The sequence below is a fragment of the Onthophagus taurus genome, chromosome 1 (genome assembly GCF_036711975.1).
Source record: "Onthophagus taurus isolate NC chromosome 1, IU_Otau_3.0, whole genome shotgun sequence".
NCBI lineage: Eukaryota > Metazoa > Arthropoda > Insecta > Coleoptera > Scarabaeidae > Onthophagus > Onthophagus taurus.
In genome coordinates, this window is record NC_091966.1 from 42,239,428 (window position 1) to 42,258,907 (window position 19,480).

A 19,480-nucleotide genomic window follows, 5' to 3' on the forward strand; every position below is an offset into this window, starting at 1 on the left:
AATCAACTCTAGTTATTGGGGTTAAGTTGATAAAAATGTAATCAAAAGAATCATATCTCAAGAACGAATTTAGGTATAAAGATGATTTAAACACCATTCTACAGTAAATTTAATTTAGATTTAACACAATAAAAATGATTCCTTTATTCCTATATATCGTGGAGATATAATTTTTTTAAATCAACTCTGTAGTTATTGAGGTTAAGTTGATAAAAATGCAACTCAAAAAGATCATATCTCAAGAACGAATTGACATATCATCATGAAATAAACACCATTTTATAGCAAATTTAATCTAGATTCAACACACCAAAAATGTTTCCTTTATTTCTATAAATTTTGCAGTTATTGAGGTTAAGTTGATAAAAATGTAATTAAACAAATCATATCTCAAGAACGAATTTAGATATCAAGATGATTTAAACACCATTCCATAGCAAATTTAATCTAGATTCAACACATCAAAAATAATTTCTTCATTGTGACCTTGGCACAGAATAAACAGAAGTGATACTAGCGGTATTCCGAAACTTTAGCACCAATAACAGCATACCTTGGCAACTCGCTATAATATTCTGTGCCTCGGCTTAGTACGCTGAAATACACGTTGTTATTGTATTAAGCCGAGGTCGCATGCAGGCGAGGCGCTACATTTAATACCATATCAACACAAGACTGGTGTCAAACAATATACAGCCTCGGTCGCAAGTGACCTTGGCTTAATACAGCGATATTGGGTATATCAGCGTCAATCTATATCAATCTTGTGTTAATATGATCAAAACAAGACTGGTGTCAAACAATGTATCGCCTCGGCCGCAAGTGACCTCGGTTTAATACACTGAAATACGCCATGTCACATAAATTGTTGATATGTATTTGTTTGCATATAAATGTCAATGTGAAATAAAAAGTGTCAATTAATTAAAAGAAAAAATTAATATTCAAGATAAATCAAAATTTAAAGTCTTATTTGGGAGCTAACTAGTTATGGTTTTAAAACTATTTTTCTGTGCGATTAGTCCACCTTGTAGGGCTGTAAAATTGGCGCTAAACGCGCTACACCTTAACGTTCAATACGAAGACGTGGACATTTTGACCAGAAAGTACTTGCAAACGCAATTACCAAAGGTATTTATTTATTTATTGTATAACTTTAATATAAAGTAACCCTTTTTTATGTGTAGATAAATCCTCAACACACGGTGCCGACTTTAGTTGATGGTGATGCAATAATTTGGGATAGCCACGCTATCAACATTTATTTAGTACAAAAATATGCCCCGGATTATTCTTTATATCCAGCGGATCCGTATCAAAGAGCAATCATTAATCAACGATTGCATTTTGATAGCGGATTAATGTATCCTTGCATATACAACTCGGTCGTTTCAATATTATTCAAGCAAATGAGAAATTTGAATCAACATCAATTGATAGCCGTCAAACAAATTTATGCGTTTGCCGAAAAGTTTTTAACTCAGAACGAATGGATAGCTGGAGATAAATTAACCGTAGCCGATTTTAGTTGCATGTCTTCGCTGAGTACTTTAGATTACATATTTCCTGTATCATCAAAAACCACGCCAAAATTAATGAGGTATTTAGAGCGAAGTCAAGATTTACCCTATTACGAACTTGCGAACCAAGAGGGTTTAAATCAACTTGGCAAATTAATGCAGGAAAAGGTTTTAAAAGCTTCTAAAAATATAACGATGAATATTGGGAATTAAAGTGTATCAACAACATTGTTTTTATAAAAGTTTAAAAGAAACAAAGCTTTATTATTACTATTTAACAGTATAAATTCTTTTGGAAATCACTTGTTTAAGTAAATAGTAATTCGATCAAATAGCAATTCGTTATCACACAATATTGACAAATAAAAACATGTTACAATAAACGTTTTTTTTTTAATCTAATAAATATTAAATATGTGTATAAGGGGTTAGATCACAATAAATATGGGCTCATGTATTCAAATTCTTCTACCTAAAACATCTTCGACTAACAAATCCAATTTTGCAAGTCCGTTACTATTCGCTTCTTTATAATACGGTAATTTCTTACAAGTCGAGAACCATTGAAACAATTTCGGATGTCTAGCCGAACAAATTGGGGTAAAAACAGTCGCAGTACTAACAGTTGCTAAACAAGAAAGATCCGCAATCGTTAAAGAGTCCCCTGTAAGATATTGACTATCTTGTAATCTTCGTTCCAAGCAATTATACGATTCTTGTAGTGAAACGATGACTTTGTTTGAGAGTTCTATAAGATTCGAAACTAAAACTGCATGCTGAAATAAATAGTTAATTAATTTTTGTATTGAAGTTAATTAAGTAAAAAAATTATTTAATTTAGCTTACCAATATGCAATTTAACGGTGGTTTTAAAAATTGTTCATCCAAATCGAGAATTTCTTGTATTTTTGCTTTTACTGATTCGTCGTTCGGATAAGCTGGGTGATTTATTCTCGATCTATCAACTAAGTACATTAAAATTTTTCTGGGGTTTGTTATAAAATCGTTTGATTCTGTATCAACTAGTATCACATCGGAAGTTACAACTAAATCCTGTAAATAAAAAATAATATATTCGATCATTTCAAAAATTTATTTCTCAAGAACTGAAAGTGATTTTTCAAAACGGCTTTTTGCATTAAAAAGGGGATACTTTAATTGATAATTGGTGAAATTTCCATGAGGATCCTTCAAGAAATTAATTTTATAGCGAATTTTGAAAGTTATCGATGAAAATTGCAACATCGAAAATTTTATCAAATTAATATTGTTTTCTCAAAAACTAAAAGTTATTTTTAAAAACGGGTTGAATCATTGGAAAGAGGACACTTTTATTAACACTTTGGGAAATTTTAATACTCATATTCCAAGAAATGGATTTTATACAAATTTTTAAAACTTAATCGGCGAAAATTGCAAAATTCGAAAAAATTATCGATTATTTCAAAAATTTTTTTCTCAAGAACTAAAATTGATTTTTCAAAACGGCTTTTTGCATTAAAAAGAGGATACTTTAATTAATAATTGTTGATATTTCCACGAGGATCCTTCAAGAAATTAATTTTGTAGCGAATTTTGAAAGTTATCGATGAAAATTGCAACATCGAAAAGTTTATCAATACTTCAAATATTGTTTTCTCAAAAACTAAAAGTTATTTTTCAAAACGGGTTGGTTCATTGGAAAGAGGACACTTTTATTAACACTTTGTTAATTTTTTATACTAATATTCCCAGAAATGGATTTTATACGAATTTTTAAAACTTAATCGACAAAAATAGCAAAATTCGAAAAAAATTTCGATTATTTCAAAAATTTATTTCTCAAGAATTAAAAGTAATTTTTCAAAACGCCTTTTAACATTAAAAAGAGGATACTTTAATTAATAATTGGCGATATTTCCACAAGGATCCTTCAAGAAATTAATTTTGTAGCGAATTTTGAAAGTTATCGATGAAAATTGCAACATTGAAAATTTTATCAAAACTTCAAATACTGTTTTTTCAAAAACTAAAAGTTATTTTTCAAAACGGGTTGGTTCATTGGAAAGAGGACACTTTTATTAACACTTTGGGAAATTTTCATACTAATATTCCAAGAAATGGATTTTATACGAATTTTTAAAACTTAATCGACAAAAATTGCAAAATTCGAAAAAATTGTCGATCATTTAAAAAATTTATTTTTCAAGAACTGAAAGTGATTTTTCAAAACGACTTTTTGCATTAAAAAGAGGATACTTTAATTGATAATTGGTGAAATTTCCATAAGGATCCTTCAAGAAATTAATTTTGTAGCAAATTTTGAAAGTTATCGATGAAAATTGCAACATCGAAAATTTTATCAAATTAATACTGTTTTCTCAAAAACTAAAAGTTATTTTTAAAAACGGGTTGATTCATTGGAAAGAGGACACCTTTATTAACACTATGGGAAATTTTAATACTCATATTCCAAGAAATGGATTTTATACAAATTTTTAAAACTTAATCGGCGAAAATTGCAAAATTTGAAAAAATTATCGATTATTTCAAAAATTTTTTTCTCAAGAACTAAAATTGATTTTTCAAAACGGCTTTTTGCATTAAAAAGAGGATACTTTAATTAATAATTGTTGATATTTCCACGAGGATCCTTCAAGAAATTAATTTTGTAGCGAATTTTGAAAGTTATCGATGAAAATTGCAACATCGAAAATTTTATCAAAACTTCAAATATTGTTTTCTCAAAAACTAAAAGTTATTATTCAAAACGGGTTGGTTCATTGGAAAGAGGACACTTTTATTAACACTTTGGGGAATTTTCAAACTCACATTCTAAGAACAGGATTTTATACGAATTTTTAAAACTTAATCGGCGAAAATTGCAAAGTTCGAAAAAATTGTCGATGATTTCAAAAATTTATTTCTCAAAAACTAAAAGTGATTTTTCAAAACGGCTTGTTGCATTAACAAGAGGATACTTTAATTTATAATTGGTGATATTTCCACAAGGATCTTTCAAGAAATTAACTTTACAGCGAATTTTGAAAATTATTGATGAAAATTGCAACATTGAAAATTTTATCAAAACTTGAAATATTGTTTTCTCAAAAACTAAAAGTTATTTTTCAAAACGAGTTGGTTCACTGGAAAGAGGACACTTTTATTAACATTTTGGGAAATTTTCAACCTCATATTCCAAGAAATGAATTTTATACGAATTTTTAAAACTTAATTGGCGAAACTTGCAAAATTCAAAAAAATTCTCGATGATTTATTTCTCAAAAACTAAAAGTGATTTTTCAAAACGGCTTTTTGCATTAAGAAGAGGATACTATAATTAATAATTGGTGATATTTCCAGAAGGATCCTTCAAGAAATTAATTTTATAGCGAATTTTGAAAATTATCGATGAAAATTGCAACATCGAAAATTTTATCAAAACTTGAAATATTATTTTCTCAAAAGCTAAAGGTTATTTGGCAAAACGGGTTGGTTCATCGGAAAGAGGACACTTTTATTAACACTTTGGGAAATTTTCATACTGATATTCCAAGAAATGGATTTTATACGAATTATTAAAATTTGATCTACGAAAATTGCAAAATTCGAAAAAAATGTTGACCATTTAAAAATTTTTTTCTCAAGAACTAAAAGTGATTTTTCAAATCGGCTTTTTGCATTAAAAAGAGGATACTTTAATTAATAATTGGTGACATTTTCACAAGGATCCTTCAAGAAATTAATTTTATAGCGAATTTTGAAAATTATCGATGAAAATTGCAACATCGGAAATTTAATCATAACTTCAAATATTGTTTTCTGAAAAACTAAAAGTTATTTTTCAAAACGGGTTGGTCCATTGGAAAGAGGACACTTTTATTAACACTTTGGTAAATTTTCATACTCATATTCCAAAAACTGGATTTTATACGAATTTTTAAAACTTAATCGGCAAAAATTGCAAAATTCGAAAAATTATGCTGAATAAACTTTAGATAATCCGTTCAACTGTGGGGAAAACTTGAACATACTTGCACGTCAACATATTTAGATGAAAAAGGATTTAGTTCTGTTGTCCAGCTCCTCATAAAACAAAGAACTAAGGTGGACATTTGCTTCAAAGGAGACTTGCGCCTGAACTTGACGAACATAAACCAGATTATTAAAATTAAAATTAGGCATACAATGAAAATGACAAGGAGCGATAGGTGGTAGCCAACTTCCAGAAAGGGGAGATAGGACACAAAAGATTGGGAACCACTGATCTAACGACAGAAACTATTTGCTAGCTACTGGCTCATTTGATATATATTTTGAAGATTTTACATTTGCAGGCTGTGATATATTTCAAAGTAATCTATGTCTCCAAGGGTCCTCATAGTATCCTATGAAAGTTGGACCCCTAGCCTGCAGAAGAAAAATTCTTTCTACTTGTGTGTGTTTGTTGTTTTTAAAATTGTCGTATATTATATTTGTAAATGTCGAAACACACATGTAAGAAATAAAATCCACGGGACAGAAACTTTTAATAACAGAGAGCCGAAGAAAGAACAAAGTATCTATACAATACAATAAGGATCAGTGGAAACTCTGTAGCTGGAGCACAATATGAACGAAAAGTTCGAACTCCAAAACCCAACTGCCCCAACTTGATGTCAATCAATAATAACATTGGTTAAAAATTAATGTCAAAGTGAATCAAAAGGTCAAGTTGTAATTATTTATTGAGTTTAGTACAACTAATTGGTAGTTTTGAATACAAAAATCATTTGTGTTTTTTTTTTGATAACGTTAAAGAGTTACTAAAAACTCGACAGAGTTATTTACCAAGCATTTTTGCCAAAACTTGTAGTAATTGTCAAAGAACACAGCAACAATTTCAATGTTTAGTGATTGTAACCAAGAAGCAATTTGTAATCCTTTAGACAGAGTTTAACAAATTTCGAAAATTACAAAAATGTGTAATTAAAACTTTTTAAAAATATTTCTGATAATGAGGCAACCCATTATACTAAAATAATATTTGGGTTGCATACATTTAAATTTGTAATTTAATTAAAATTAAAATTTATAACTTAAAATATATATAATTGGTGATATATCCACAAGGATCCTTCAAAAAATAAATGTTATAGCGAATTTTGAATGTTATCAATGAAAATTGCACAACATCGAAAATTTTATCAAAACTTCAAATATTGTTTTCTCAAAAACTAAAAGTTATTTTTCAAAACGGGTTGGTTCATTAAAAAGAGGATACTTTTATTAACATTTTTGGAAATTTTCAAACTCATATTCCAAGAACTGGATTTTATACGAATTTTTAAAACTTAATCGGCGAAAATAGCTAATTCGAAAAAACTGTCAATCATTTCAAAAATTGAAAATTATCGATGAAAATTACAACATTGAAAATTTTATCAAAACTTCAAATATTGTTTTCTCAAAAACTAAAAGTTATTTTTAAAAACGGGTTAGTTCATTGCAAAGAGGATACTTTAATTAATAATTGGTGGTCTTTCCACAAGGATCCTTCAAGAAATTAATCTTATAGCGAATTTTGAAAATTATCGATGAAAATTGCAACATCGAAAATTTTTTCAAAACTTCAATTATTATTTTCTCAAAAACTGAAAGTTATTTTTCAAAACGGGTTGGATTATTGGAAAGAGGACACTTTTATTAAAATTTTGGAAAATTTTCAAACTCATATTCCAAGAACTGGATTTTATACGAATTTTTAAAATTTAATCGACAAAAATTGCAAATTTTGAAACATTTTCGATTATTTCAAAAATTTATTTCTCAACAATTAAAAGTGATTTTTCAAAACGGCTTTTTGCATTAAAAACAGGATACTTTAATTAATAATTGGAGGTATTTCCACAAGAATCCTTCAAGAAATTAATTTTGTAGCGAATTTTGAAAGTTATCGATGAAAATTGCAACATCGAAAATTTTATCAAAACTTCAAATATTGTTTTCTCAAAAACTAAAAGTTTTTCTTCAAAACGGGTTGGTTCATTGGAAAGAGAACACTTTTATTATTACTTTGGGAAATTTTCTCATATTCCAAGAACTGGATTTATACGAATTTTTAAAATTTAATCGGCGAAAACTGCAAAATTCGAAAAATAATCGATCATTTCAAAAATTTATTTCTCAAGAACAGAAAAGAGGATACTATAATTAATAATTGGTGATATTTCCAGAAGGATCCTTGAAAAATGTGTAATTTGTAATCATTGATCTGAATTAACTATTAAATAAAACATTAAATTAATAACTTTTCAAAAATATTTAGGTTGTTAGGCAACCCATTATGGTATAGTAACATTTGGGTTGCATACATTTAAATTTGTAATTTAATTAAAATTAAAATTTATAACTTAAAAATTTATTAATTCTTAGATTAAAATTAAAATTGAATTAAAAAAAAATGGATTAATTAATTTATGAACTTACTTGATTTTGGCAGTCTTTTAAATCCCTGTAAATAAGTTCAACTTCTAGTTCTTTAGCAACCAAAACAACCGCCCTAGAACCACAATTGGTCGGATCGTGATATAAAATTAACGCCATTTCAACCTCTTGATAACAATTAAAAAAAAAAAAGAAAAAACCTTCGTCCTTCCAATATTCCGTCCGAATTATTTCTCTTCCTATCCTTCTTTTCCAATTATCCAATTAACCAATTCACGGTCTTTACCCATTAGTCACCAAACACTAATGCAGCGACACATAATAAAATAACGTTTTAAATATTTATTACGATGAGTTAATTCGAATTCTTTTAGATACATTTCATTCTGATTGATGTAAAACGATTAAATTTATTGAAGTGTTCACACTTTTTAATTATTTTAATTTGCTTTTTATGATTAATAGATTTTTTTTTTGAGTAAACGTTTTGACCTGGAGATTGAGTGCGAATAGTGCGAATGAAAACGTTGACCTGTAGATTCGATCAGATGTGCTGCAGGAGCAAAACCGGGATCCTGCAGAGTTGATTTTTACATTACGACGCAGACGTAATAGCGTCGCCGTCGTGACGCTCAAAAATATGATGGTCTTTTCGTATTTGTATGGTTTTAATGGGATTAAACTTAATTAATGAGTTGGGAGGCTAAAAAAAATAAATAAAGTTAATTAAAACATATATAAAAATTTTATGTTAGGGGTCAAAGTTTTCATTTTGCACTTGATGCTAATCTTGTTGGTTGTTATTTTTAAACTTAAAAAAAACGAACAAAACTCGCTAAATAGCTACGCATCGTTGAAATATCTACCCGGTCACACTTTAGTCTGGACATTTTCATAGTTTATATATAGAAAGGCACTTAACTTGAAATATCTTTGCCAAGAATATTCAAAGATAAAAAAATATAATTTTTTTAAAAATTACCTTATTTTTGCTTCCAATTACAAGAAAAATCCTCGTCTTGACACCGCGCGGCTTAAGATTAATGGACTATGACCGTTTTACAATGAATGCTGTTGCTGTAAAGGAAGGTAAAGGTGAAATGGAACCCAATAACACTTTTGGCGATACTTTCTATACGAATTAGGAAGTAAAAAACAATTATTTTACCGTTACATTCTTTTATAAACTATATTATTAAAAAAAAGGTTTATATTTTTTGTTGTTATTTTTTTTTAACGTGGTAAACACCAATGAGTCATACTAAGACAAGAATAACGAGAATCTTTTACTTGAACCACCCACAATGGTTCGAAAACTGGGTACACCTACGTTGGGAAGATTTTTAAATAAAGTATTGAGTGGTAAAAAGTTTATATAATATATATTTTTAGTATGTTTTATTTAGTTATATTTTTTATTTTATACATTATATAATTTAATTTTTATTAACAACTATTTAAATTTCAACAAATTTGCAACATCAAAAATTTTATCAAAATTTCAAATATTGCTTTCTCAAAAACTAAAAGTGATTTTTTAAAACGGCTTGTTGCATTAAAAAGAGGATACTTTAATTAATAATTGGTGATGTTTCCACAAGGATCCTGCAAGAAATTAATTTTATAGCGAATTTTGAAAATTATCGATGAAAATTGCAACATTGAAAATTTTATCAAAACTTCAAATATTGTTTTCTCAAAAACTAGAAGTTATTTTTCAAAACGAGTTGGTTCATTGGAAAGAGGACACTTTTATTAACATTTTGGGAAATTTTCAAACTCACATTCTAAGAACTGGATTTTATACGAATTTTTAAAACTTAATCGACGAAAATTGCAAAATTCGAAAAAATTGTCGATTATTTCAAAAGTTTATTTCTTAAAAACTAAAAGCGATTTTTCAAAACGGCTTTTTGCATTAAAAAGAGGATACTTTAATTAATAATTGGTGATATTTTCACAAAGATCCTTAAAGAAATTAATTTTATAGCGAATTTTGAAAATTATCGATAAAAATTGCAACAGCGAAAATTTTATCAAAACTTCAAATACTGTTTTTTCAAAAACTAAAAGTTATTTTTGAAAACGGGTTGGTTCATTGGAAAGAGGACACTTTTATTAACACTTTGGGAAATTTTCAAACTCATATTCCAAGAACTGGATTTTATACGAATTTTTAAAACTTAATCGGCGAAAATTGCAAAATTCGAAAACATTGTCGATTATTTCAAAAATTTATTTCTCAAGAACTAAAAGTGATTTTCAAAACGGCTTTTTGTATTAAAAAAAGGATACTTTAATTAACAATTGGTGATATTTCCACAAAGATCCTTCAAGAAATTAATTTTATAGCGAATTTTGAAAATTATCGATAAAAAGTGCAACATCAAAAATTGTATCAAAACTTCAAATATTCTTTTCTCAAAAACTAAAAGTTATTTTTCAAAATGGGTAGGTTCATTGGAAAGAGGACACTTTTATTAACACTTTGGGAAATTTTCAAACTCATATTCCAAGAAATGGATTTTATACGAATTTTTAAAACTTAATCGGTGAAATTTGCAAAATCCGAAAAAATTGTCAATCACTTCAAAAATTTATTTCTCAAGAACTAAAAGTGATTTTTCAAAATGGCTTTTTGCATTAAAAAGAGGATACTTTAATTAATAATTGGTGATATTTCCACAAAGATCCTTCAAGAAATTAATTTTATAGCGAATTTTGAAAGTTATCGATGAAAATTGCAACATTGAAAATTTTATCAAAACTTCAAATACTGTTTTTTCAAAAACTAAAAGTTATTTTTCAAAACGGGTTGGTTCATTGGAAGAGGACACTCTTATTAACACTTTGGGAAAATTTTATACTAATATTCCAAGAAATGGATTTTATACGAATTTTTAAAACTTAATCGACGAAAATTGCAAAATTCGAAAAAATTGTCGATTATTTCAAAAATTTTATTTCTCAAGAACTAAAAGTGATTTTTCAAAACGGCTTTTTGCATTAAAAAAAGGATACTTTAATTAACAATTGGTGATATTTCCACAAAGATCCTTCAAGAAATTAATTTTATAGCGAATTTTGAAAATTATCGATAAAAAGTGCAACATCAAAAATTTTATCAAAACTTCAAATATTCTTTTCTCAAAAACTAAAAGTTATTTTTCAAAATGGGTAGGTTCATTGGAAAGAGGACACTTTTATTAACACTTTGGGAAATTTTCAAACTCATATTCCAAGAAATGGATTTTATACGAATTTTTAAAACTTAATCGGTGAAATTTGCAAAATCCGAAAAAATTGTCAATCACTTCAAAAATTTATTTCTCAAGAACTAAAAGTGATTTTTCAAAATGGCTTTTTGCATTAAAAAGAGGATACTTTAATTAATAATTGGTGATATTTCCACAAAGATCCTTCAAGAAATTAATTTTATAGCGAATTTTGAAAGTTATCGATGAAAATTGCAACATTGAAAATTTTATCAAAACTTCAAATACTGTTTTTTCAAAAACTAAAAGTTATTTTTCAAAACGGGTTAGTTTATTGGAAAGAAGACACTTTTATTAACATTTTGGGAAATTTTCATACTAATATTCCAAGAAATGGATTTTATACGAATTTTTAAATCTTAATCGGCGAAAATTGCCAAATTCGAAAAAATTGTCGATCATTTCAAAAATTTTATTTCTCAAGAACTAAAAGTGATTTTTCAAAACGGCTTTTTGCATTAAAAAGAGGATACTTTAATTAATAATTGGTGATATTTCCACAAGGATCCTTCAAGAAATTAATTTTATAACGAATTTTGAAAATTATCGATGAAAATTGCAACATTGAAAATGTTATTAAAACTTCAAATATTGTTTTCTCAAAAACTAAAAGTTATTTTTCAAAACGGGTTAGTTTATTGGAAAGAAGACACTTTTATTAACATTTTGGGAAATTTTCATACTAATATTCCAAGAAATGGATTTTATACGAATTTTTAAATCTTAATCGGCGAAAATTGCCAAATTCGAAAAAATTGTCGATCATTTCAAAAATTTTTTTCTCAAAAACTAAAAGCGATTTGTCAAAACGGCTTTTTGCATTAAAAAGAGGATACTTTAATTAATAATTGATGATATTTCCACAAGGATCCTTCCAGAAATTAATTTTATAGCGAATTTTGAAAATTATCGATGAAAATTGCAACATCGAAAATTTTATGAAAACTTTAAATATTGTTTTTTCAAAAACTAAAAGTTATTTTTTAAAACGCGTTATTTCATTGGAAAGAGGACACTTTTATTAACACTTTGGGAAATTTTCATACTTATATTCCAAGAAATGGATTTTATACGAATTTTTAAAACTTAACCGGCGAACACTTCAAAATTCGAAAAAATTGTCGATTATTTCAAAAATTTATTTCTCAAGAACTAAAAGTGTTTTTCAAAACGGCTTTTTGCATTAAAAAGAGGATACTTTAATTAATAATTGGTTATATTTCCACAAGGATCCTTCAAGAAATTAATTTTATAGCCAATTTTGAATGTTATCAATAAAAATTGTAACATCGAAAATTTTATCAAAACTTCAAATATTGTTTTCTCAAAAACTAGAAGTTATTTTTCAAAACGGGTTGGTTCATTGGAAAGAAGACACTTTTATTAACACTTTGAAAAATTTTCATACTCATATTTCAAGAAAACGATTTTATACGAATTTTTAAAACTTAATCGGCTGAAATTGTAAATTTGAAAAAAATTGTAGATCATTTCAAAAATGTATTTCTTAAGAACTAAAAGTGATTTTTCAAATCGTGTTGGTTCATTGGAAAGCGGACACTCTTATTAACACTTTGGGAAATTTTCAAACTTAATATTCCAAGAAATGGATTTTATACGAATTTTTTAAACTTAATCGGCGAAAATTGCAAAATTCGAAATAAATGTCGATCATTTCAAAAATTTATTTCTCAAGAACTAAAAGTGATTTTTCAAAACGGCTTTTTGCATTAAAAAGAGGATACTTTAATTAATAATTGGTTATATTTCTACAAGTATCCTTCAAGAAATTAATTTTATAGCGAATTTTGAAAATTATCGATGAAAATTGCAACATCGAAAATTTTATCAAAACTTCAAATATTGTTTTCTCAAAAACTAGAAGTTATTTTTCAAAACGAGTTGGTTCATTGGAAAGAGGACACTTTTATTAACATTTTGGGAAATTTTCAAACTCACATTCTAAGAACTGATTTTATACGAATTTTTAAAACTTAATCGGCGAAAATTGCAAAATTCGAAAAAATTGTGGATTATTTCAAAAATTTTATTTCTCAAGAACTAAAAGTGATTTTTCAAAACGGCTTTTTGCATTAAAAAGAGGATACTTTAATTAATAATTGGTGATATTTCCACAAGGATCCTTCAAGAAATTAATTTTATAGCGAATTTTGAAAATTATTGATGAAAATTGCAACATTGAAAATGTTATCAAAACTTCAAATATTGTTTTCTCAAAAACTAAAAGTTATTTTTCAAAACGGGTTGGTTCATTGGAAAGAGGACACTTTTATTAACACTTTGGGAAATTTTCAAACTCACATTCTAAGAACTGGATTTTATACGAATTTTTAAATCTTAATCGGCGAAAATTGCAAAATTCGAAAAAATTTTCGATTATTTCAAAAATTTATTTCTCAAGAACTAAAAGTGATTTTTCAAAGCGGCTTTTTGCATTAAAAAGAGGATACTTTAATTAATAATTGCTGATATTTACGCAAGGATCCTTCAAGAAATTAATTTTATAGCGAATTTTGAAAATTATCGATAAAAATTGCAACATCGAAAATTTTATCAAAACTTCAAATATTGTTCGACACTTTTATTAACACTTTGGGAAATTATCATACTGATATTCCAAGAACTGGATTTACAACAAAGTTTCAATCAACAATCAAAGTTTTACAACTTTTCAATATCATACATTATTACAATTTACAATCCCATACAATGTAAGGGTTTCTTTGACTGCAAAACATATCTTCTCAACGAAATTGGCGTCATTTCTTATCTTTTCCATCATTACGTCACTAATTTCTAATCTACGATCGAAGTTATTTTTAGTTAATTCTTGTATTACCCGAATTTAATGATTTAAATTTGTTCTTATCGAATATACGCATGATTTAAGAATATATTACATCATGTACTTTTTTTTGTTCCATCTTCCACTCCATTTTTTAGTATTTAAGACCTTTTTGAATACATTAAGTCTCAAGTATTACATATGGTTGAACTCGTATTAAACGGTAGATTCTAATAATAAAATAATATACAGGGTGTCGTGACTCATATCAAAAAAACGGTAAATTTGCTAAGAATATCCATATATCCCTTTTCTTTGTGATTCGCTTATAAATCTAATTATAATAATTGGCTGGTTATATTATTATCCACACCGTAGATACTCTTTTTTAATAAATTTTTATTTAATTTACTCAACGCAAATAAAATTTCAAGATAACAAGACGATTAGAAAAAAATTTGTTTGATTTAACCGCTTTTAACCGTAAGATATAAGATTAATAAAAAAACACTTATAAAATAATATGGATTAGGACATAATCTCAAACAAAAAAAGTAACAATTGACTAATTGTTGTTAAAAATAATTTGGGAAAAGTTTTTTTTATTGCTACTCGATGTATCAGATAAAGAGACAGATAAAATATTCTCTCCTATCAGCAAAAGCAATCGATTTTATGGCAAACATGCGGCGCGGTTAAATCCATTTATGTTAAAGCAGTCATTCGATTAAGTATATATTTTTAAATTAAAAAAATGCCTCCTAAATTATACGCGGATATTTCTAGTCCAGCTGTTAGAAGCGTTTTACTTCTATCGAAAGCGATTAATCTTGATTTAGATATACAAAGTCTTGATATTTCAACGGGGGAACATTTAACACCAGTTTTTATGAAGGTATTATTTAATATATATATAAATTTTTATATATATATAAATTTATATATATATATATATAAATTTTTATATATATATATATAATATTTTTTTATTTTATAGATGAATCCTCAACATACCGTACCAACTTTAGAAGATAACAACTTCATTTTATGGGATAGCCACGCAATTTGCGCATATTTAATGAATAAATATTCCGAAAACGACGATTTATACCCAAAAAATCCAGAATTACGTGCAACAATCGATCAACGTATGCATTTCGATTCGGGAATTTTATTTCCGAAATATCTCGCTGTCATCGAGCCGATTCTTAAAGAAGGCGCAAAAATGATTTCTAAAGATAAAGCGCACTCTCTTTCGGCTGCTTATGGGATTTTAGAAACTTTCTTGGAACATTCCCGATTTGTTGCTGGAAAAAAACTTTCGATCGCCGATTTTTGTATAGCCACGACGATTACAACAGCTAACGTATTGGTTCCGGTGGCGGAAAATCGTTTTCCCGGAATATCGAAATGGTTGGCGAATATTAAGGAATTGCCTTATTATGAAGAGGCGAATCAAAAGGGGTTAGATAAATTCACTGGGTTGGTTAAGTTTCGAATGGGACATTAAATTAATAATAACAGTAAAATCTCGATATAACGGATCTCGTTAGAACGGACAAAAAAGATTTTTACAATATTTAAAACTTTCTAGTTATAGGTCTAGTGTTAATTCTAGTTTTAGTTAAAATATGATGTAGGTAAAGTAAAAACGTTTTGAGAAATACTGAAATGTTTAATTCAATTCAAGCAGACATGTTTCGAAACTAATGTTTCATCTTCAGTACTTAGAATATTATACAATATAATGGAAAAATATTTTGTTAGTAGTTTAGTGTAATTTACAAACAAAAAATTAATTTAACAAAAGCAAAAATCAAAAAATTTCAATAATATAGTTAAAATCTTGGAAGGTAACATATAGATATGTTACCTTCCTCCTTTGAATTAAACATTTTAGTATTTCTCAAAAAGTTTTTACTTTTACCTACATCATATTTTATTATATTAGAGAAATATGGAGAATTTCATCCCATTTCTAGTTTTAATTGTTCATACAGCATTAAATTGTTGTATATTTTTGATTGAACTAGAACTAACACTAGACCTAGAACTAGAAACATTCGAGTTTAGCCGCACGTCTTTTAAGACGGCTAAACCCGAATGTTTCTAGTTCTAGGTCTAGAGTTAGTTCTAATGCTAGTATTAGTTCTAGTTTTAGTTGTTATTCACCATTAGAATGTTGTATATTTTTCATTCAACTAAAACTAGAACTAACATTAGACCTAGTACTAGAAAGTTTCGGGTTTAGCCGTGCGTCCTCAGACGCACGGCTAAACTCAAATGTTTCTAGTTCTAGGTCTAGTGTTAGTTCTAGTTTTATTTATTATTCAGCGCTAGATTATTGTATATTTTTATTGAACTAAAAGTAAAAATAACACTAGAACTAGAAATAGCCGTCTCAAAGACGGCTAAACACGAATGTTTCCAATTCTAGATGTAGTGTTAGTTCTAGTGATAGTGCTAGTGCAATACTAGAACTAACACTAGATCGAGAACTAGAAACATTCGGATTTAGCCGCACGTCTCTCAAGACGGCTAAAGCCGAATGATTCTAGTTCTAGGTCTTGTGTTAGTTCTAATGATAGTGCTAGTGTAAAACTAGAACTAACACTAGATCTAGATAATATAAATATAAATATAATATAAAATATATAAATATAAATAAATAAACAGTGTCCTCCAAAAAATTCATCATCACCTGTTTTATTTCTGTTCCATTACATCAACGTTTCTGAAATTTAGCTTATAAAGTATGCTCATACCGATCTTTCGATCTAAGGTATTTTCAAGATGGTGGCCACTTCCGGTCCCCCGGAAGTAGACCTCAACTTCGTTTTTTTAATTGGAATGCTATGGTTTTTATTGCACCTTTTAATTGTATGCGAAAAAATATATTGACTTTGATAAATGTTGCTGGCACCTAGCACTTTTCGTTTTCGAGTTATTTTCATTTTAAGTTTTTGTATTCTGGATATTCTGGATACCGTGGATTGTGTATCCGGGTAAATATTATTGAACAGCGTACAAACTTCACTTTGAGTGCATTCTCTTATACAACCATATGATTTAATATGTTCATCGCGTAGAGGGATTTATCTTCTATCAAAATATGCAAAAAAACCATATGCATCCTATTTAAAATAACTATATTAGTTGCCATAGCAACGAAACAAAAAACAATGTAAACAAGCAAATATCGCCAAAAAATCCGCCACAATTAATAAAGAAACTTTTATTTGAAACATTTTTCTTTAAAACCACAAATGGCGAAGTTATTGGCTATATTCCAGACATTTGACAAACCCCGTATATGTATATACAGTGTGTCCGTAAAGTAACGGATATAGGCGATAAAATCATAATAAACGGTTTATGAAAAAATCCCTGAAACGGGTCTAAAGATTTAAATTTTTTCCGCCATTTTTAAGCGAGTTATGACATCATCGATATTTTTTTCAAATGACAGTCCCCCATTTTTATTACGGAATATGAAAGAGTTAGATATTAGTTACATAAGAAAATTTTCGAGAAAAATTACTTTACAGTTTAATTACTTCACATTTGTGTAATGATAAAAATAGCAGTAGCCATGAGTAACTATGGTAACCAATTATTTTAAATAATTTCAGACTTTGAGAAATGCATCGAGAGATGGCCATGCTGTTTAAATTTAGTCACAGCTAGGCTCACCATACTTTGGCTAATGAGTTGGCGATCAGGATATGTTGTATTAAAGAGGTCAACTACTCACTAAATCAGTTTTTGACACTTAGGAAATTGTTTAAAATAATTGGTTACCATAGTTACTCATGGCTACTACTATTTTCATCATGTCAACAAATCTGAAGAAGTTAAACTTTAAAGCAATTGTTCTCGAACATTTTTTTATGTAAGCAATATTAATATTGACTGTACTAGATTGAGAAAAAAATCTTCTTTCATATTCCGTAATAAAAATGGGGGATTGCCATTTGAAAAAAATAACGATGACGTCATAACTCGCTTAAAAATGGCGGAAAAAATTTAAATCTTTAGACCCGTTTCAGGAATTTTTCCATAAATCGTTTATAATGATTTTATCGCCTATATCCGTTACTTTACGGACACACTGTATATACAGGGTGTCACACAAAACACGCCCCAAGCTGTAACTCTGTCATTTACATTCTGATTTTCATGAGCAAGGTATTAAATGAAATGGTTTGATGAAAACTATGATTCATGCTACAAATAAATTTCTTCCAAGACCATCTTCAATTTTAAACGATTATTAACTTTTGTTTTTCAAATTGCTCTATATATCTTTCTGTCACACAAGCACGCCGCAAGCTGTAACTCTGTCATTTACCTTCTGATTTTCATGAACGAGGTATTAAATGAAATGGTTTAATGAATGCTATGATTCATGATACAAATAAACTTTTTCCAACGCTATCTTCAATTTCAAGCGATTATCGTCTTTTGATTTTAAAATTACTCATTATGTTTTTCTTTACGGTATTGGATAGAGATTCTTTTTCTGAATCCATTAATGTACAATACATTAACATTAATTATAATTTTAGCAAGAAACACAATTAAAATATTTTCCGAACATTGTCTTAGTCACTTTTGTAATATTGTAGTGTGCCATGGAAAAAAATAATGCCCAAAACTGATAACAGTCATTAAATGTTATTTCAATGAACGAAGTAGTTGTAAATGATACTTATAAGTTGCTTTTTATTTTTTTCCCATGGCTTAAGAGAATGTTAGGAAACTATTTTAATGTTTTTCTATGCTACAATGACAATTAATGTTGATGTATTGTACATTAATGGATTCAGAAAAAGAAGTGAAGGAAAACATACCGAGCTACTTGAAAATCAAAACTTGATAATCGCTTGAAATTGAAGATGGCGTTGGAAAAAGTTTATTTGTAGCGTGAATCATAGTATTTATAAAACCATTTCATTTCATACCTGGGTTATGAAAATCGGAATGTAAATAACAGAGTTACAGGTTGGGGCGTTTTTTGTGTGACACCCTGTATACAAGTGTCTCACGTAACTGGTTCGTTAGAACTTTTTTAGGTTCCAGTATTCGTACAGTTTTGAAATTTTGGTAGTATGGATTGTTCAGTCGGAACTTTCGATCTAAAATATTTTCAAGATGGCTGCCACTTCCGGTCTACCGGAAGTAGACCACAACTTCGTTATTTTAAATAGAATGCTATAGTTTTTATTACACCTTTTAATTGTACGTAAAAAAATATGTTGACTTTCATAAAAGTTATTGGTACCTAGCGTTTTTCGTTTTCGAGTTATTTTGATTTTAAGATTTTTTGGCAAATTTCACCATGCTCTTTAAAACCCTATATCCCAGCCAACGTTCTTTCAAAAAAGCTCTAAATTGGCACGATTACTCTTCAGATGCTGTCAAATAGATTGTCATATATTGTATCAGAATATCTTATACAGGATGGTCAAAAA

At 28.0% G+C, this 19,480-nt stretch overlaps 3 protein-coding genes across 3 annotated transcripts; 2 read left to right on the forward strand and 1 right to left on the reverse strand.

The window, feature by feature from the left end:
- The first annotated feature begins 887 nt into the window (after nucleotides 1-887).
- On the forward strand, nucleotides 888-1,903 carry LOC111422987 (glutathione S-transferase 1-like). The gene is made up of 2 exons (XM_023056237.2): nucleotides 888-1,131; nucleotides 1,188-1,903. Exons 1-2 carry the CDS (start codon nucleotides 991-993, stop codon nucleotides 1,731-1,733), a joined length of 687 nt encoding a protein of 228 aa, XP_022912005.2. The 5' UTR covers nucleotides 888-990; the 3' UTR covers nucleotides 1,734-1,903.
- LOC111422988 (glutathione S-transferase 1-like) lies at nucleotides 1,764-9,084 on the reverse strand. Its single transcript, XM_071201383.1, has 4 exons — nucleotides 8,908-9,084; nucleotides 7,968-8,628; nucleotides 2,367-2,573; nucleotides 1,764-2,296 (listed from the first exon to the last, which is right to left on the reverse strand). The coding sequence occupies exons 2-4, from the start codon at nucleotides 8,082-8,084 to the stop codon at nucleotides 1,979-1,981; spliced, it is 642 nt and encodes a 213-aa protein (XP_071057484.1). The 5' UTR covers nucleotides 8,085-8,628; nucleotides 8,908-9,084; the 3' UTR covers nucleotides 1,764-1,978.
- A 5,613-nt stretch (nucleotides 9,085-14,697) lies between these two features.
- Nucleotides 14,698-15,595, forward strand: LOC111417098 (glutathione S-transferase 1-like). Its single transcript, XM_023049280.2, has 2 exons — nucleotides 14,698-14,901; nucleotides 15,004-15,595. The coding sequence occupies exons 1-2, from the start codon at nucleotides 14,761-14,763 to the stop codon at nucleotides 15,514-15,516; spliced, it is 654 nt and encodes a 217-aa protein (XP_022905048.1). The 5' UTR covers nucleotides 14,698-14,760; the 3' UTR covers nucleotides 15,517-15,595.
- The last annotated feature ends 3,885 nt before the right edge of the window (nucleotides 15,596-19,480 follow it).